Source organism: Heptranchias perlo, chromosome 35 (assembly GCF_035084215.1).
Source record: "Heptranchias perlo isolate sHepPer1 chromosome 35, sHepPer1.hap1, whole genome shotgun sequence".
NCBI lineage: Eukaryota > Metazoa > Chordata > Chondrichthyes > Hexanchiformes > Hexanchidae > Heptranchias > Heptranchias perlo.
The window spans coordinates 13,739,815-13,760,411 of NC_090359.1; the positions used below are offsets into that span (position 1 = coordinate 13,739,815).

The 20,597-nt window shown below is 44.5% G+C and overlaps 2 protein-coding genes and 1 non-coding gene across 3 annotated transcripts; 1 reads left to right on the top strand and 2 right to left on the bottom strand.

Annotated features, from left to right (window-relative positions):
* On the bottom strand, window positions 1-3,786 carry LOC137302251 (probable G-protein coupled receptor 139). Its single transcript, XM_067971901.1, has 2 exons — window positions 3,717-3,786; window positions 1-908 (listed from the first exon to the last, which is right to left on the bottom strand). Exons 1-2 carry the CDS (start codon window positions 3,784-3,786, stop codon window positions 1-3), a joined length of 978 nt encoding a protein of 325 aa, XP_067828002.1.
* A 6,574-nt stretch (window positions 3,787-10,360) lies between these two features.
* On the bottom strand, window positions 10,361-12,238 carry LOC137302252 (zona pellucida sperm-binding protein 3-like). The gene is made up of 4 exons (XM_067971902.1): window positions 11,832-12,238; window positions 10,825-10,940; window positions 10,634-10,737; window positions 10,361-10,542 (listed from the first exon to the last, which is right to left on the bottom strand). Exons 1-4 carry the CDS (start codon window positions 12,015-12,017, stop codon window positions 10,361-10,363), a joined length of 588 nt encoding a protein of 195 aa, XP_067828003.1. The 5' UTR covers window positions 12,018-12,238.
* Window positions 12,239-15,756: 3,518 nt separating this feature from the next.
* trnad-guc (transfer RNA aspartic acid (anticodon GUC)) lies at window positions 15,757-15,828 on the top strand. Its single transcript has one exon. It is a non-coding gene; the product is annotated as a tRNA-Asp (tRNA).
* The last annotated feature ends 4,769 nt before the right edge of the window (window positions 15,829-20,597 follow it).

Sequence of the window (20,597 nt, forward strand, 5' to 3'; positions counted from 1 at the left end):
TTATTTAAATAATTTAACAATTAGAGTCAGTGGATATTTCACCACATTCTTTAACTCGTCTCTGAATTTACTCTGGGTCCCTGCATAAATAAACGGGTTTAGGCAGGAACTCAAAAGCTGAAGCATAAATCCGCTTTCCTCCAGAATAAAATTTGAATCATCGAAATTGGAACCTGAGAAATAACGAACGTTCGCAATTCGCACATAGAGGAAAGTTATAAGAAACAACAACCATAACAGGATGAGACTGCCCGAGATACAGAAGAGCAAAACGATGGATTTCCTCCGGTTCTCCATCTCTGGGTCACTCTGATTCTCAACGTTGCTGCGGACCTGGAGTCTTCTGCGGATTCTAATGGCCGCTAAAATGTGTCTGACGGTCTGAGCATTGAGCAATAAAATCACAATGAATGGGAGACAAGGGGTTAAAATGCGGTGAATCCAGTCAAATGCAGCCCATGCGGGTGAGGTGTAAAATATTAACTTGATGTTGCAGAACCAGGGTATGTTGTTAATTGTATACAAAGGTTCATATATAAAATACCAGAATGTATTTTTTAAACAGCTCAGGACACAGACCGTTCCGATAACCACAGCCGCCGTTTTCTCGGTGCAATATTTTGTTTTCAGCTTCTGGCAGCAAATGGCTACAAATCGATCAAAGGTGAACACGACCGTGACCCAGACAGAACTGTCTCTGATTGCATAAATTAACACAAAACTGAGAGAACAGACCGGAGTGATGGACAGGAAACTGAATGGGAAATAAATACCAACAATGCGGTTTAATATCACAGCCGTGATAATGACCAGGAGATCCGTCACCGCCATGGACACCAGGTAGGAAGTGATACATCTGGAGAGACCGCACCTTCCTCGGGACAGGATCACAATCACCGCCAAGTTAGCTGTAAGAGAGAAGGAGAGAGACAGAGCATGTGTACGTGTGTGAGAGAGAACAGGAGCGTTAATGATCCGACTCCCAGCAAAATAATCCAATTGACAGGATTCTGTGTGAAACTTATAGCTTTGACACTTGATCCTGAGTTGAAAACCGATCTTTACCCTCTGGACACCTGTATCTGTGCTAAAATAATCATCCGCATTGAAATCAGACAGGCCAAAGACTTCAGAATGTAAATGATATAATAAAACATAATGGGAACAAGAAACCCATTAAAACCAATGCGGGAACGTCAAATAGACAAGAAAAGAAACAAATCTTAAAGAATCAGTAAAATGGTTCATAATAAATGCGAAGATTAGGTGACAGGAAAATAAACGTGTTACAGAAGATTTTTTAAGAGAATAAATAATAAAAGAATTGACAATGAAACTGGAAACAACCAATAAAGTACAAAAAACTTGCATTTAAAACCGACCATGTCCTGTCGGAGCCCAAATCGCTCTCATCCGATGAATTCATAGAATCAGAGAAAGTTACTGCACAGAAGGAGGCCATTCGGCCCATCATGTCCGTGACGACTGAAAAAGAGCTATCCAGCTTTATCCCCCTTTCCAGCACTCGGTCTGTAGCCCTGTAGGTTACAGCACTTCAAGTACACATCCAAGGACTTTTTAAATGAGTTGAGGGTTTCTGCCTCTCCCACCCTTTCAGGCACTGAGTTCCAGACTCCCACCACCCTCTGGGTGAAAATAATTTCTCCTCAGCTCCAGTCTAGCCCTTCTACCAATTACCTACAATCCAAGCTGTCAAATTATTCACTGTTGGAAGCACAAACACAGCGCGGTCTAAGTTTGGAGCAAATCCAGATTCATTCATAAAACGGACACTTGTTACATTGTTTATATTTTTGTCAATAATTGGCTGCCCAATAATGTCCCTTCAATCAAGTCAGTTATTAAATTCAGTCGGGAATTATTTAATCACTGAATAATCTCAATCGATAAAGAACTTGTTGAAATTATTCCGTGCTGTAAATAATTATCAAAACGAAGACAAGTAAATGAATCATTTAATAAACCCAGTCAGTAATGAATAAATCCAGAGATTAAATTCAACCAGTAGCTTCACGATTATACAGTTACGTCTGTAATTGGTTGAATTATTAATACATCCAATCAGTATTACATATTTTTGATTTAATTTGCTTTAATTAATGAAACCGTAACTATCAGTGAACCATCCTGTATTGGTGCCTGGAATGCTGGCATCAAACGCAGAGAATTTTCACCCTGATGTTGCTGTTTAGCGGATCGCCAGCGGTTCCACTTCTTATTCATCTGTAGAGGCTCCGATATATCTTCAGGGGCAACTTCACAATTAGAGTGGAAATACACTGAGTAAAAAGGAATGGTCTCGGTACCCGAGGGTTGAGAGCGTCTGTAGAACCGAACCCCACCACCAGTCAGTCTGCAGCAAGGAACAAAATAATTTCCTACATATCTTATAATAACGTGATAATACCATTCACAACACAACGGCAGCAATACAATATATTCTCTGATATAACAGAGTACACCTTCCACAGTGCAGCACCAATAAACACAACATAACTACATATACACCGGAATAACAGTGGGATAATTCACCCACAGTAATAATGTTCATAACACAATAGAACTACATCTACACGGTGAGAACAGTGTGACAATTCACTTACAATAACACAATAGACCTACATGTACACCGTGATAACAGATGAAAACATTGTCTTCCTTTCAGCCACAAACTCCCTTCCCTCGCCATCGACTCCATCCCTGTTCTTGGCCATTTTCTGAGGCCGAACCAGACTGTTCACAATCTTGGCGTCCTATTTGACTCTGAGTGCAGTTTCGGACCCATATCCTCTCCACCACCAAGGTCACCACCTTCCACCTCCGTAACTACTGGTCTCTGCCCCTGCCTCAGCTCATCTGCTGCTGAAACCTTCATCCATGCTGTTGTGACCTCTAAACTCGACTATTCCAATGCTCTCCTGGCTGGCCTCCTGCCTTGCACCCTCCGTAAACTTGAGCGCATCCAAAATTTTGCAGCTGGTATCATAACTCGCAACAAGTCCTGTTCACCCATCAACCTTGAGTTCGATGATCTACATTGGCTCCCTTTCCGACAACACCTCAATTTTAAAATTCTTATCCTTGTACTCAAATACTCAGCCTCGCTCCTCCCAATCTCTGTAGCCTCCTCCAGCCCTACAATCCTCCGAGATCTCTGCACTCCTCCAGTAACAGGGCCAATAACACATCAGGTAGTGGTACTGGTAAAGCCGAGAAGCGCACAGTTAAAGGGGAGAAACGATACAGTTAAAGCAGAGAAATGATACCGTTTAAGGAGAGAAATTATACCATTGAAGGGGAGAAATGATATCATTAAAGGGATAAATTACACCGGTAAAGAGCAGAAATGATATAATTAAAGGTGACACATAAAAGGCAGATATTTATACTGTTGAAGGGGAGAAATTACACAGTCACAGGGGAGAAGTGATAGTAAAAGCGGCGAATTTATACATTTAAAGGGGAGAGATTGCACTATTATAGGGGAGAAATATTGGTAAAGGGGAGAAATTATACAGTTAAAGGAGAGAAATTATACTGTTAAAGAGAAGAAATTATACCGGTAAAGTGGAGAAATTATATCATTAAAGGGGAGAAACGATACAATTAAAAGGGAGAAACGATACCAGTGAACTAGAGCAGTGATACAGTTAAACAACGATTTCCATAACTAATAACTAACTACAATGCTTTACCTGGAACACTGATAGCTGCAAGGATGGGATAATAAATGGCAAATAACAGTCCTTTAGGTGAACCGTGCATTTCTATCAGAAGCTCTGCTCTACATTCAAGGGTTGACACAGTTATACCTGATGTCAGCCTCCAGGGAGACAATTCGGTGCTTTGGTCTTTTATATTAATTACAGTAATTGATACAAACAGATTAGTGCAGCCGTTGCCAGGCTCGTGTTTTTGTTTTGATGAAATTGGATCTGACACAGCTCTAAAGTGAAATACCGAGAAACCACAGTATGATCCCGATTACATTTCTTCAGAAAAGATAATGAAAAGCTTGACAGGTAGTTACCATTGGTGAGGGTGAGCCTTGTACACGAGGAAGACCCCGGGTTTAAACACCTCTTAATGCTGAATTAACAGATCTCAGCACAAGGTATAACTGATCAGAGACACTCTCCTTCTGCAACCGGAAAACGCAGCCAATTTCTCGATCCTGGTCGTACACCCACTTTAACCCACATCTCTGCGTATGATGTGGACAGGTCCAGTTCAGCACGGTTACATTCAGTGTGCAACGTGCCCAATTCAGCCCGAGCCATGTGCATTAACTCTACCTCCACTACCTGTGTGTGGTCAGGATACTTGTCCGACATCCAATCTTGGATGAGCCCCAATTTCCTTCAGTTTAACATTGCGAAGACTGAAGCCATCGTGTTCAGCCCCGCCACCAACGCGTATCCTCACCACCATTTCTATTCCCCTCCCAGCTACTTTCACAGGCTGCATGGAGCTTTGGTCAGACCCCATCTGGAGTACTGCATTCAGTTTTGGGCACCACATCCTCGGAAGGATGTGTTGGCCTTGGAGGTGGTGCAATGCAGATTCACCATAATGATACCCGGGCTGAGAGGGTTAAGTTATGAGGGCAGGTTGCATAAACGTGGCTTGTATTGCGTTGATATAGAAGTTTGAGGGGCGATCTAATTGAGGTGTTTAAAATGTTAAAATTATTTGATAGATTAGATTGAGAATCAATTTCCTCTGATGGCGGAATGAAGAACGAGGAGACATAATTTTATAAATTAGTGCTCAGTCATTCGAACAGATTCGGATGTGACGCCAAATGGTAATCAATGTCTTCTCTTTTAATAGTCAAATCAAACATGTGAAAGTATCCAATATTATAAGACAGTAATAATAGAGTGAAGTCACTTATCATACAGATATTAAAACAATATCACACCGTTTGGTCTCTGGGCAGAGTTTGTAATTAAGTTGGCGGTGTAATCCTCTCAAGTCTTCTGACAGTTTCGAAGTCTTTTTACAGCTTGGTCGATCTCTGGACAGAGGTTGTAGTCTTCTGACAGCTGGGTGAACTTCGCTAATTGCTCTGCACCGTCCTCTCCCCTGAGCTCAAAAGATGTTGGGTTTTTAAAGCTCCGTGGTAGGAGCCTCACAACATATACGGCGTTCTTATTCATAAAACTCTTCTAGATTTATGAGGTTATTTGACCACAAAATATAATGTTGCCAGCTTGACCCATCCGGTCACAAAATCCTCCGAAAGAAAATTTTTTAAAAATAGAATTTAAGTGGTCAGCTTAACTCATCTTGTCACAAAACCCTCTGCAAAATGATTTGTCACAGAGGCCAAGTGACCACTGATTGCTCCTCATACATCGAGCTGCCTGCCCGCATTGTGTTCTTATCACCATCCCTGCTGCTTTTCCTGAGTCATTGTCCATAGCTGTCTTGCCTTACAATGGAAATGGTCAAGGTCAGTTTTTTTTTGTTCGGTCATCGGATGTGGGCGTCGCTGGCGAGGCCGGCATTTATTGCCCATCCCTAATTGCCCTTGAGAAGGTGGTGGTGAGCTGCCTTCTTGAACCGCTGCAGTCCGTGTGGTGAAGGTTCTCCCACAGTGCTGTTAGGAAGGGAGTTCCAGGATTTTGACCCAGCGACAATGAAGGAACGTCGATATATTTCCAAGTCGGGATGGTGTGTGACTTGGAAGGGAACGTGCAGGTGGTGTTGTTCCCATGTGCCTGCTGCCCTTGTCCTTCTAGGTGGTAGAGGTCTCGGGTTTGGGAGGTGCTGTCAAAGAAGCCTTGGCGGGTTGCTGCAGTGCATCCTGTGGATGGTACACACTGCAGCCACTGTGCACCGCTGGTGAAGGGAGTGAATGTTCAGGGTGGTGGATGGGGTGCCAATCAAGCGGGCTGCTTTGTCCTGGATGGTGTCGAGCTTCTTGAGTGTTTTTGGAGCTGCACTCATCCAGGCAAGTGGAGGGTATTCCATCACACTCCTGATTTGTGCCTTGTAGATGGTGGAAAGGTTTTGGGAGTCAGAACGTGAGTCACTCGCCGCAGAATACCCAGCCTCTGACCTGCTCTTGTAGCCACAGTATTTGTATGGCTGGTCCAGTTAAGTTTCTGGTCAATGGTGACCCCCAGGATGTTGATGGTGGGGCTTCGGTGATGGTAATGACGTTGAATGGCAAGGGGAGGTGGTTAGACTCTCTCTTATTGGTGATGGTCATTGCCTGGCACTTGTCTGGCACGAGTGTTACTTGCCACTTATCAGCCCTAGACTGGATGTTGTCCAGGTCTTGCTGCCTGCGGGCTCGGACTGCTTCATTATTTGAGGGGTTGCGAATGGAACTGAACACTGTGCAATCATCAGCGAACATCCCCATTTCTGACCTTATGATAGAGGGAAGGTCATTGATGAAGCAGCTGAAAATGGTTGGGCCGAGGACACTGCCCTGAGGAACTCCTGCAGCAATGTCCTGGGGCTGAAATGATTTGTCTACAACAACCACTACCATCTTCTTTTGTTCTCGGTATGACTCCAGCCACTGGAGCGTTTTCCCCGATTCCCATTGACTTCAATTTTACTAGGGCTCCTTGGTGCCACACTTGGTCAAATGTTGCCTTGATGTCAAGTGCAGTTATTCTCACCTCACCTCAGGAATTCAGCTCTTTTGTCCATGTTTGGACCAAGGCTGCAATGAGGTCTGGAGCCGAGTGGTCCTGGCGGAACCCTAACTGAGCATTGATGAGCAGGTTATTGGTGAGTAAGTACCGCTTGATAGCACTGTCGACGACACCTTCCATCACTTTGCTGATGATTGAGAGTAGACTAATGGGGCAGTAATTGGCTGGATTGGATTTGTCCTGAGACTGTGACCCCTGGTTTTGGGCTCCTCAGCCATGGCGAACATCCTCCCTGCATCTGGTCTGTCCAGTCCTGTTCGAATTTTATATGTTTCACTGAGATCACCTCTCATTATTCTAAACTCGAGTGAATACAGGTCTAGTCAACCCAATCTCTCCTCATAAGTCAGTCCTGCCATCCCAGGAATCAGTCCAGGAAACCTTTGTTGCACTTCCTCCTGGCAAGGACTTCATTCCTCAGATAAGGAGACTAAAACTGCACACAATACTCCAGATGTGGTCTCACCAAGGCCCTGTATAACTGCAGTAAAACATCCCTGCTCCTATACTCAAATCCTCTTGCAATGAAGGCCAACATACCATTCGCCTTCCGAACTGCTTGCTGCACCTGAATGCTCGCTTTCAGCGACTGGTGTGCAAAGACACCCAGGTTTCGTTGCACCTCCCCTTTTCCCAATCTATCACCATTCAGATAATAATCTGATTTTACAATCAAAGTGAATAACTTCACATTTAACCACGTTATACTGCATCTGCCATGTTTTTGCCCACTCACCCAACTTATATAAATCATATTGGAACCTCTTTGTATCCTCCTCACAGCTCACATTTCACCCCAGCTTTGGGTCGTGTACAGGGACCTTGGAACAGAGGAACATTAAAGTGGACGAGGAGCAAGAGGATAGTCACCTGTTTCTGTCCTGTAAGATCCTAAGCTTCATTGAGAATGAATTCATGAAGCATTTCTACATCGTATTTTTTGCAACATTGTAAAATAGCCCAAAGTAGATCTCTTGCCCAGTATATCCAGTTTGTAAAATCTCCCTGAAATATTTACATGTAAATCAAACAGTCAGAAGAGGGTAGGATGGACCTACACTACACTTGAATGTATTGTCATCTATTGGGTTTAAAGTTTCCGAACACTATTTGTCAATAGTGTGAGGAAGCTCAGAGTGAAAGTGAGGAGGGGCCGTCTGACTGCAGTTTCCACTGGAAGAAAATTCACCTTCAGTGTGTACAGTGAGCAGAAATGAATTGCTATTGTTAAAAGTTCCCACTAACTTGTTATTCTACTTTAACAGAACAAGCCTGGATCTCCTGCTATGTTTAAACACTAAACTTCAGTGGTTATAGCTTAAGTAAAATAATACTATGATTTGATTTAAATGGAGGCGTGGTTTCCACCTGCCAAAGAATGTTGTCTGAAGCGAGGGTGTTTACTGCTAACAGCTCCCATCCTGTTTAATAGACCCCCTGAATGTCTGATTTACCAAAAAGAAACCCAGCTTTGTAAAGTTAAACATTCTCATTAATCGGAAGAACATTTTATGAACAAATTTCAGTATTTCATAAGGCAAGGGTGGCCCAGACATGGATTGTACCCAATTCAGTGTAAAGTTATGAAAACCACAGCCAGTTTAGCGACCAGGGGACATAACCTTAAAGTTAGAATTAGGACTTTCAGGAGTGAAGTGAAGAGACACTTCGACACGCAAAGAGTGGGAGAAGTTAGGAACACTCTTCCACAAATGGCAGTTGATGCTAGCTCAATTGTTAAATCTATTATCTCAGATTAAAATTGTGACCCAAAAGGTAAGGGATATGACGAAGGCAGGTATATGGAGTTATGTCATGGATCAACCATGATCTCTTTGAATGGTGGACCAGGATCGAGGGGCGAAATGACCTTCTCCTGTTCCTATGATCACTCTTCAAATACAGTGAATGATAATAATGTAAATAGTTCATCCTATTTTCAAATTGCAATAAAATCTTCAGGGCCTGTCGTGAGGGGAAGGTGAAGATGAGAAACTTTTGTCTGCTCACAAGACAGGTGAAATTCAAATCCAACAGAGTTAAGTCACAACCTCTGGGCTCCCCATCCCTCGCCCTCTCACTGTGCCTGTACCCAATAGGCACATCATTTCCCCCTGTGTACATTAACCTTTACACTGAGCATTTGAAATCTACCTGGAGCCCCACCCCCACTAAACAAGAATCTTTACATCAGGGGCAGGGATCTTCAATCTTGGAAGAGAGTTCCAAGTCCACCGACTCTCAATCCGATTGGTGTTTGGACAATTAGCTCCAAAAGGGAGAGTTTAACTGGAGTTTGGAGCACGTGTGGGGATTCGAGTGATCAATGGATGCGGAGCACCAAGGGAGAGATTGGGCCGTCAACCAGCCAGCACCAGTCCCTCAGGCCAGTCCCACTGTTCCTTCAGAGCACATTTACCTGCACAATGAGGGCCTGGCAAGCCTTCACCCATTGCTGCAGCCATCCCTGGACAGGGTCTGGATACACTATTACCAGCCAGTCTGCCACGACTTACATGGACCCATTAAAACCAATTTCACGAACAGGAGGAACTGTGGAGGAGTGTGGAGTGTTACTAACAGTATTGAGCACTCATTGCATGCTGATTGGAGCCAGATAATGAAAAATGAGCAACCAGCCATTAGAAGATACCAGTAGTCACTGCTTTATTGGTCATTTGATAACTAGTTGAACTGGGTTTGCTTGTGTTTCCTGTACAGGAACAAGGCGATCAAAGAAGCAGAGATCAGAGAGACAGCGGTCACAGTCAGGGCCAGGACCACCTCAGACTCCACACCTAAAAAATAGAACAAGAAACCAAAGGTCAGAGTGAGTGAAGGAAATACTGAGGGGAAAATGGAAACCAGCAGTCAGCCAACTCACCAACCGGAGACCTCTGCTGCATCCTTTGCTCAACCTCATTAAGGGGCTCAATTGCCAGGTCTGTCACATCAGGATCCAGAATGACTAGGGGTCCAAGTAAGGCCTCACCCTCCCACTTCAATTCAGCATCACTCTCTGCAATATCAAACATTCCAGTTAGAGAGGGTAAAGGGTGACCTCCAACATATAGAGGATCAATGTCCTACCAGGTCCAGATACAAGATCCCTCCTTCCTCTGGAATCAAGTCGGAATTCCCTCGTGGCACTGCAGTTACCCAGATGACAACAGGCACACACGTCATTGTTGGATTCTTCCAATGGGGTCCAGCTAAACCAGAGAATCCGTTTATCAACCAGGTTGTCCATCACCCTTTAATACAACACATCCCTGAGCAAGAGAGGGAACTTACATATTCTGGAAAGTACAAGCTTTGTTCATGGAATCTCTCCGATCCACTGCAGCAACTTTCAGGTGACAGGTGATGAAAATCTGAGGGACACATTCAATACAAGTTGTTATTTAGTGACCTCCTCCCAACATGGGGAACCCAATGTTTGGCTTCCTCTTACCAAGGAACGGTCATCTCCAAAGAAGCGGAACGCATCCAGGTCAAACTGGAGTTTGTCCAGCTCACGTTCACCTCTTGGCAACACAAAGGTTGAAAAGGAGTCCTCAGCTTTGCTGTCCAGGAGGCAACTGAAGATAGATTAAAAAAGGGACAAAGTGAATTTAGTGAACCCATTGAGACATAACCAGCTGGAGAAAGCAGAGAGCTCCTTACCCATGGTAGTCAATGATGTTGTATCTTGGGGTGGAATCCTTGTCTGGGCTCAATGTAGCTGCACAGCTGTCAATGTAGAGCTTCAAGGGCATGTGGTTGGTCATTGAAACAGAGGCCTCAATGTGAATGAGGTCACCCAGGTAGTAGACAGTCGAGGTGCGCTCTGTAAGCCAGTCATCTGAAGTACAAGAGGACAAGGGTTGGAGACAGTGGGTGAAACTCCCAGTGGGAGACCACAGAAAAGCACTCCCCATCCACCCATCACATACCGTTCATAAGACGCAGTGAGAATGACAGAAGCCCTTCTCCAGACTTGGTCGAGCTGAATGGGATCCAGGTGGGCTTGATAGGGTCACTGCTCACATTGCTCTTGCTGGAAGGACAGGCGTGTAATTTCAGGACAACTTCAGAGAACTGCACCTGCTGTAGACCTTATTTGCCACAGAGTAAAGTTTCTTACCTAAAATAATGGCACTCAATGGGAATGATAGCTCCATTCGTTCTCACAATGACAGATCCACGAGCATTTGGGGTGTGGTTCAGATGGGTGGTATAGACCAGGAAATCTCCAGCCATCTGAAAGACATCAGGTTAAGGAATGAAGAGCTGGTCTCATTGGACAAAAGCTATTTCTGGTCATTTTCCTGCCCTGTTAAGCAGCAGTTTGAGGGGTTTCAGCTGTTCCTCAATGACACATGATTGAAGCAGCTCCACCATTGGTTGAAGTTGCCTCGAGCAGCCTCTGTTACTCTGCTCAGTCCACTTTCTATTATAGGGGACTTCAGGCCTGCAGTCAGAAACCCTGAAATGATTGGCACTGCCAGATTTGATGAGCATTCTTTCCCATGTAGAATAGAGCTTTCACCTTAAGGGGCTTCAAGTTAACCCTGATATGGAGCACAAAACATCACTTAAATCTCATCTGTGTCCGTGGAATCAAGGGGATTGGCAGGAGAAATAACCAAAAGTGGAGTTCCCCTTTAATACATTGTATCCCAATTATTATTCCACTTGTTTCATTTTTCAAGAGAAGTCTCAACAGGAACTTCCACATTGAACATTCATTGACCACAAGTTGAGGCAACAGGCCTGAATATCCACGAGAAGGCAAGGAAAAGATAAATCAATTGAGGCACAAAAGAACAGACTGGTTTGGAAGAATGTCGGTAAAGGTTCAAGGTCAATAGAATTGAATCTCAGAGCTAGAGAGTAGTAATGACCCATTTAAGAAAGATGCAGTCCCTCAGTGACAAGTTGAAGTTCTTTTTAAATATAAAGCTGAGATTAACAGGTCAATATAAAGTAGTTGTTTCACACAGGGTGATATTTAACAGTGGGCAAGAATTTATACACAGATTTCATTCAGGGATCTCCTCAGTGGCTGGAGTTTCAGCCGACGTTAATGAATTCAGAGTGGGCAGTAAACGACACAGTGAAATTGGAGCAAGAATTGAGGAATCACATTACCTGCAATCTGCTGCCACATTCATGGAGCCCATAGTCAAAGAGGACAGTGTGGTTCTGAGAGTAGATCCCAGTTGGCCGACAACCTGCTGTCCCTAGGGTCAGGTCAGTAGCTTTAATCAGGTGCCTGGTTCCAAATAAATCCATGTCGACCCTCACCAGCAGGTTCTGCTCTCCACACTGCACCATCACAGTCTGCAGTGGAGACAGACTTCTCCCCTCAGACACACTGAAATGGGAACCAAAGGGAGGCACAGGGAGAGGGACTCTCTGGGGCACAGGGGTGGGTTTTACTCTTCTCCATGGAAATCTCTGGCCTCTAAACTGTTCCCAAATATCAGAGCAACAAACAACTCCAACTAACACCAGCACCAGCACCAGCACCGAGAACAAAGCTCTCACTACAAAATCCCCCATGATACCAAACAACTCAACTATTCCTTTACCCACCAACCAACACCTTTTATACACTGCAGTCACCTGACTCCAATTCAATGAGTCGCTGTTGTGATACGATTGGATGTCTTTCAGAAAAAAAACTCAATGTCTTCAGAATCCTCCTTTCATTCAATCACTTCCATTGTCCTATTTCATAAGTTTCTTTAGAAAAATAAGAAAAAAAGAAAAGAAAAAAGACGGAGGGAGAGAGCGGTGCAACTGAGTACAGAGATACAGAGAGACACCAGCAGAGGGAGGTAGAGAGCGGTGTAACTGGGTACAGAGATGCAGAGAGACACCAGCAGAGTGTCCAGGAAACCAACCTTTTATCTGAAATCTGAGGCGAGATCTGAACTGCACAATGTAGAGGAAGCATTACTGTGTATCTAACGCGTGTTGCACCTGCCGTGTGAGTGTTTGATTTGACAGTGTAGAGGGAGCTACATCTGCATATAACCCGTGCTGTACCTTCCCTGGGAGTGTTTGATGTCACAGTTTGGAGGGAGCTTTGCTCCCGATCTGACCTGGAACTGCCCTTCTGCAACTGGAAAGTTTCTCCTTCTTTACTCTTTGAAAACCCTTCACAATTTTGAACACCTCTATCAAATCTCCACTTTATGTTCTCTGTTCTAAGGAGAATAGCCCCAGTTTCTCCAGTCTCTCCACAGAACTGAAGTCCCTCATTCCTGGCACCATTCTAGTAAATCTCCTCTGCATCTTCTCTAAGGCCTTGACAACCTTCCTAATGTTTGGTGCCCAGCATTGAACACAATACTCCAGCTGAGGCCTAACCAGTGTTTTATCAAGATTTTGTATCAATTCCTTCCTTTGTATTCTGTGTCTCAATTAATAAAGCCAAGGGCCCCACTTGCTTTTTTTAACAGCCTTCTCAATTTGTCCTGCCACATTCAAAGATTTGTGTAACGACACCCCCAGGTCTCTCGATTCGTCCACTCCATTTAAAATTGTTCCATTTAGTTTACATTACATCTCCTCATTCTTCCTACCAAAATGTATCGTTTCACAATTCTCTGTATTAAATTTCATCTGCCATGTTTCTACCCATTTCACAAGTCTGTCCATGTCCTCCTGAAGTCTGTTACTATCCTCAACATTGTTTATTACATTTCTGAGTTTCCTGTCATCTGCAAACTTTGAAATTATACCCTGTACACCCAAGTCCCGGTCATTAATATATATCAAAAAGAGCAGTGGTTCTAATACCGAGCCCTGGGGGACACCACTGTATACTTGCCTCCAGTCTGAAAAACAACCGTTCACCACTACTCTCTGTTTACTGCTCCTTAGCCAATTTTGTATCCACGCTGCCATTGTCCCTTTAATCCCATGGGCTTCAATTTTGCTGACAAGTCTATTATGTTATACTTTATCCTCCCTTAATCTCTCACTGCATAGAAACTCCCCGACCCATATTCATGGCCACCCCCTCGACCTTGCCATCTCACGTGGCCTCTCTACTCCCATCGTCTCAATCATGGATAAGGCCATCTCTGATCACTTCCTTGTAACCCTCTCCACCCATATGGATTCATAGAATCATAGCAAGGTTACAGCACGGAAGGAGGCCATTCAGCCCATCGAGTGATTACCGGCTCTATGGAAGATCAATCCATGCAGTACCACTCCGCCAATGCACATCACAGAATGAACTCAGGAATCCCACCCCACTTTCTATGGGTCGGGGAGTTTCTATGCAGGGAGAGATTACGGGAGGATAAAGTATCACATAATAGACTTGTTAGCAAAACAGGCTGCGGTTATGGTGCAGACTGGGATCCAGGGCTGAGGCTGTGGTCATCAGTTAGTCTGGGAGTGGCACAATCTGGTTCATGACTAGCCGGGTGTGAGAGTAACACCAAGGAGTCAGGCTGGCGTTTAGAAGGGTGTGGGTTCCAGCTCCCAGTGTTTCCAGAATGTTCTGTGTGTGTTTCACTGAGACTCGGGCTTTACAGTAAATAATAAAAGGATTGTAGACAAATACTTGGCCATGAGCTGCTGAGTGACCTGTCGGGAGATTGTTGCTTGCTTCCCTTCAGCTTGTGGGACTGTGTTTTTGGTGCACTGTCCCTTTAAGAGCTGTGGTCTGCCTCATTTCTCAGTGTGATTGTGGGACTGACACAGAAGCGAGGGAGGAAGCAGCAGCCATAGCTCGGACTGCAGGCAAATTGGGAGGCTGGGATTAAAAGGCTGTTATTCCTACACCGGGAGTTGAACCCACGCCACCTGCAGGAAAACCAGGAATCCTAACCACCAGACCACATGGGAATGGAAGGAGGAATCAACAGCAAGGGCACTGAGACAACACCCAGAAGGTTAAGGGGCGATTATGAAAGGTTTTGACAGACGAAATAAGGAGAAACTGTTTCCAGTGATGGGAGGGTTAATAACCAGAGGACACAGATTAAAAATAAATGGGAAAAAAAGCCACGGGCGGGAGGAATCAGGAGAGATTTTTTTACGCAGCGAGTTTTTATGATCGGGAATGCACTGCCTGAAAGGGAGGTGGAAGCAGGTTCAATAGTAACTTTCGAAAGGGAATTGGATAAATACTTGACCGGAAAAAATTCACAGGGCTGTGGGGAAAGAGCCGGGGAGTGGGACTAACCCACTTCCTTCTGTGTTCATCCCTGGAAAAAACTCTCCCCCAAGTCACTTACAACGGCAGTTTCAAATTTCCAACTGTCTATTCTTTGGCCATTCATCGCCAGATCTGGCTGGACCACATAAAGCACTATCGGGTCCTGTCTCCTCTGACAAAACTGCTCACTATTCCAGGATCATCCTGGAATGTAAAGATAACCCCAGGATTCTCTTCACTACAAACCATCTTCTTAAACCCCTCTCCCATCCCCTCTCCACCCTCACCTCCAACAACAAGTGCGAGGAGCTCATGGACTTCTTTGTCACTAAGATTGAGACCATCCATTCAACTGCCTCTGCCGTTCCCCTCCCTTCCCCTAGCCCACCAAGTTTCTCTCCTATCTCCCCTCATGCCCTCTCTGAGCTCATCTTGACCATGAGACCCACCTCCTGCTCCCTCGACCCTATTCCCTCCAAACTTCTGAATACACAACCTCCTTTCCTGGCACCATGTTTGCTGACATTGTTAACGGTCCCCTCTCCTCAGGTACTGCCCCCTCCTCATCAAATCTGCCGTCATCACCCTCCTTCTCACCCTTGACCCTCTGTCCTTTCAAAAGACCGCCCCATCTCCCACCTCCCTTTCCTCTCCAAAGTCCTTCAATGCCTCCTAAATCCGTGTCCATCTTTCCCACAACACCATGTTTGAATCCCTCCAATCAGGCTTCCACTCCTGCCACAGTACTGAAACGACCCTTGTCAAATTCACAAATTACATCCTCTGTGACTGTGTCGAGGGAGATTTCATCTTGATCGAACCCTTGATCGAACCAGATTCACTGAAATGTGAAGCATCTGTGGTGAATGTACGTTAAAAGCCTGCACCACTTCCTCGTTAGTATAGTGGTGAGTATCCCCGCCTGTCACGCGGGAGACCGGGGTTCAATTCCCCGACGAGGAGGTTATTGCTGCTTTCGAAGCTTCACTTTCATTTATCTGAAATATTGGATGTTGAAAATACAATAAAAAACTGACTCGGCCTTTCCCACTTCTCCAATTTGATTTCACAGCGATTTTAAATATCTGCTCTCTGCCTCACGCTTCAGCTCGATGTGAGAACCACAATGATGGGCAAGAAATAAAACGCAGAATCGCGCTGTCACCAGCCCGAAACAGAGAGAGACAGGTCTCGGAACAGGCGCAGACATGAAAGATCTCACATACAGCAATGAAAAGGATGCACGTTTCAGTGAATCTATTTTAACTACTTCTTTGATGACAATTTGTTCAACTTTCCGCGTGCCACTGTTGAAGGAAGACTTACTTTCTATCTCTTTGTTAGTCAAGGTCCAGAGGAAAATGATGTGGTGAGCAGGGAAAAAGTGACAGAAAGAAAGAAAGAGAGACACTCAGAAACCCGTATAACAAGTGAGACAGACATAGTCATATTCACACATACACAAACACACACATTCATCGCTACATAAACACACACACACAAACAGAGTGAATTAAAATTCCACGGCTTTTAACACCTCGAGTTTTATGCTAATTTTAATTAATCTGCAAGATTTTACGAAATCTACGACAAAAATCAGCCAAATTATCCATATTCTGACTCTCAGTATTTCTGAGTCACTCCATGTGTATGTGTGTCTGTTTCTGTGTGTCTGTCTGTGTATGTGCCTCATATTTTCTATATTTTCCTGAGAAGATCTGTCTCTTTCTGTCTCACTCTCTCCCGCGTTACCCACATCATGATCCAACATGTGATGCAAAAGTGGTCGGTAATTTTTCTTTCAACAGTGGTCCGTGGAAAGTTAAACAAACTGTCATCAAATGAACAGTTCAAACAGATTCACTGAAACGTGAAGCATCTGTGGTGAACGCACATCCCCTTCCGGCTCCAGTTCCTCGTTAGTATCATGGTGAGTATCAGTGTCTATCACCCTGGAGACTGGGGTCAATTCCCCGACGGGAAGGTCTGCCTTTAGAAGCTTCACTTTCATTTATCTGCAACATCGGATGAGGAAAATACAGTGAAAAACTGACTCGGACTTTTCCACTTTCCACGATTTAATTTCACTGATATTCCAGCAGATTTTAAAATCTGTTCTCTGCCTCACTCTTCACCTCGATGTCAGAACCACAATAATGAGGAAGAAATAAAACGCAGAATCGCTCTGTGAACAGACCCGGGCTAATTCACCAGCCCTGAACAGAGAGAGACAGAAAACTGCTCATTATTCCCGGATCATCCTGGAATGCAAAGATATCCCCGGTATCTCTTCTCGAGACAAAACGACTTATTGGACCCCCCCCCCACCCTGCCTCCTCCACCCTCACCACAAAAATTGCGAGGAGCTCATGGACTATTCTGTCACTAAGATTGAGACCATCTGTTCAGCTTCCGCTCCAGTGGAAAACTCTCCAGTTTCTGGAGTCATACCGAGCACAAAAGTACCCGCGACATCGACCACCGAGAAGGAAAAGGGCAGCAGGTGCACGGGAACAACACCACCTGCACATCCCTTTCAATTCACACACCATCCTGACTTGGAAGTTCATCGTCGCTGCGTCAAAATCCTGGAACTCCCCATCTGACAGCACTGTGGGTGAACCTTCACCACACAGACTGCAGCGGTTGAAGAAGGAGGCTCACCACCACCTTCTCAAGGGCAATTAGGGATGAGCAATACCTGCTGGCCTTGCCAGCAATGCCCACATCCCATGAAAGAATTTTAAAAATCGTCCAAATTACCTATGGTCTGTCTCTCCGTATGTCTAAGTTACTGTATGTTCATATGTATGTGTGTGTTTCTTTGTGTAGGTGTGTCTTTCTGTGTGTGTCTGTATCTGTCTGTCGATGCATGCGTGTGTCTGTGTGTGTCTCACATTTTCCATGTTTTCCTGAATGCATCTGTTTCTCCTTCTTTCTCTCCCACTATCTCCCGCGCTCCCCACATAATTTTACTCTGGACATAATCGAACAAAGAGAAGATCTTCCGAGTCTGCTTTCTCATCTGCGCCTGTTCCGAGACCTGTCTCTCTCTGCATCTCCGTCTTTCAACAGTGGCCCATGGAAAATTAAACAAACTGTCAACAAATAGTAGTTCAAAAAGAGTCAGTAAAACATGAAGCATCTGTGGTGAATGTACGATCACAACCAGCATCAATTCCTCGTTAGTATAGTGGTGAGTATCCCCGCCTGTCACGCGGGCGACCGGGGTTCAATTCCCCAACGAGGAGCTTCACTTTAATTTATGTTGGATGTTGAAAATACAAAGAAAAACTAACTCGGCCTTTCCCACTTCCACAATTTGATTCCACAGTGATTTTAAAATCTGCTCTCTGCCTCACGCTTCAGCTCGATGTCAGAACCACAATGATCGACAAAAAATAAAATGCAGAATCGCACTGTGGACAGACCGGGTCTGAGTCACCAGCCCGAGACAGGGAGAGACCAATCGACAGAGAGAGAGAGACATTCAGAAAGAAAAAAGACGGAGATACAGAGAGAGACAGGTCTCGGAACAGGCGCAGATGAGAAAACCGACTCGGAAGATCTCACATACAGCAATGAAAAGGATGCATGTTTCAGTGAATCTATTTTAACGACTTCTTTGATGACAGTTTGTTCAACGTTCCACGCACCACTGTTGAAAGAAGACTTATTTTCTATCTCTTTGTTAGTCAAGGTCCAGAGAAAAATTATGTGGGGAACAGGGAAAAAGTGACAGAAAGAAAGAAAGAGAGAGACACTCAGAAACGGGTAGACATATTCACAAATACACAAACACACACATCCATAGCTACATACACACTCACACACAGACACACCGCATGTACACACAAACATACACCCTCCAATAACCTGAAAGTAACACAGGACGACTTGCCAAACAGCAGAAGCAGCATGCTGCAGACAGAGCTAAGCGATCCCACAACCAACGGATCTTCTGCAGTCCTGCCACACCCAGTTGTGAATGGTGGTGGTCAATTAAACAACTAACGGGAGGAGGCTCTGTGAACATCCCCATCCTCAATGATGGTAAAGCCCAGCACGTGAGTGCAAAAGACAAGGCTGAACTGTGAGCAACCATCTTCAGCCAGAAGTGCCGAGTGGATGATCCATCTCGGCCTCCTCCCGATATCCCCACCATCACAGAAGCAAGTCTTAGATCGAGGTGAAGAGTGACGCGGAGAGCAGATTTTAAAACCGCTGGACTATCAGTTCATTGAAATTGAGGAAAGTGGGAATCTCCGAGTCAGTTTCACACTGCATTTTCCACATCCAATGTTGCAGATAAAAACTTTGACAGGCGGCGAAAATTTAACGTCCTCGTCGGGGAATTGGACCCCGGTCTCCGGCGTGACAGGGGGGGATACTCACCACTAGACTAACGATGAATTACTGCATTGATTCTACACTCACCCCAGATGGTGTTAAAAATGCTTCATGTGTCAGTGAATTTCTTCAACGATTTATTTGATGACAGTTTGTTTAATTTTCCACGGGCCACTGTTGAAAGAACCTTTTACATTTCCTTCTCTTTGTTAGACAACGAACAACTGACTCTGTCTTTCTTTCGTTCTTTCTCTCTATTATCGTGGTGAGCATTTATAAGACGCCAACTTTTAATTTTATGTCTTCGCCGAGCTTCTTCCTAAAAAAAACTACAGAGAAAAATAAACAGCTGATTGTCGCTTTCAGAATATTATTGAACAGAGACTGTTTGGAGACTGGATGCAGAGCGATTGTGATTTTAACTGACTCGTGGTTAAGGTGACAGATTAAAATTTCATTCATTTCCCTCGCACAGGTTCGAATCTGAGAGACTTCAGATCCCGTCATTTATCAACGTGTTCATCTCTGCGTTTCAAAATTCAACAGGTTTCTTGTGGAATTAATAATTCTGAAGTGAATTAAAATTCCACAGCATTGAACACCTCGAGTTTTATGCTCATTGATCTGTGAGATTTCACGAAATCTACGACAGAAATAGAACAAAAATCAGCCAAATTATCCATGTTCTGTCTCTCCATATTTCTGAGTCACTCCATGTGTATGCGTGTCTGTGTCCATCTGTCTGTGTATGTGCCTCATATTTTCTATGTTTTCTTGAGTCGGTCTTTCTCTGTCTCACTCTCTCCCGCACTCCCCACATCATGATCCAACATGAGACGGAAAAGTGGTCGGTAATTCTTCTTTCAACAGTGGTCCGTGGAAAGTTAAACAAACTGTCATCAAAAGAATAGTTCAAACAGATTTACTGAAACGTGAAGCATCTGTGGTGAACGGACATCCCCTTCCGGCACCAGTTCCTCGTTAGTATCATGGTGAGTATCAGTGTCTAACACCCTGGAGACCGGGGTCAATTCCCCGACGGGAAGGTCTGCCTTTAGAAGCTTCACTTTCATTTATCAGCAATATTGGATGAAGAAAATACGGTGAAAAACTGACTCGGACTTTTTCACTTTCTCCGATTTAATTTCACTGATCTCCGAGCAGATTTTAAAATCCTCACCTCGATGTCAGAACCACAATAATGAGGAAGAAATAAAACGCAGAATCGCGCTGTGAACAGACCCGGGCGAATTCACCAGCCCTAAACAGAGAGAGACAGAAAACTGCTCATTATTCCAGGATTATCCAGGAATCCAAAGATACCCCCGGTGTCTCTTCTCGACCACAAACCGACTTCTTGCACCACCTGCCTCCTCCACCCT

Coding starts and splice junctions, on each gene's coding strand:
- LOC137302251 (XM_067971901.1), bottom strand. CDS start 3,786: ATGCACGGTTCACCTAAAGGACTGTTATTTGCCATTTATTATCCCATC. Junction 909..3,716: donor TGCAGCTATCAGTGTTCCAG/GTAAAGCATTGT, acceptor TCTCTCTTACAG/CTAACTTGGCGGTGATTGTG.
- LOC137302252 (XM_067971902.1), bottom strand. CDS start 12,017: ATGGTGCAGTGTGGAGAGCAGAACCTGCTGGTGAGGGTCGACATGGAT. Junction 10,941..11,831: donor AATGTGGCAGCAGATTGCAG/GTAATGTGATTC, acceptor GATGTCTTTCAG/ATGGCTGGAGATTTCCTGGT. Junction 10,738..10,824: donor ATTGAGTGCCATTATTTTAG/GTAAGAAACTTT, acceptor CTGTCCTTCCAG/CAAGAGCAATGTGAGCAGTG.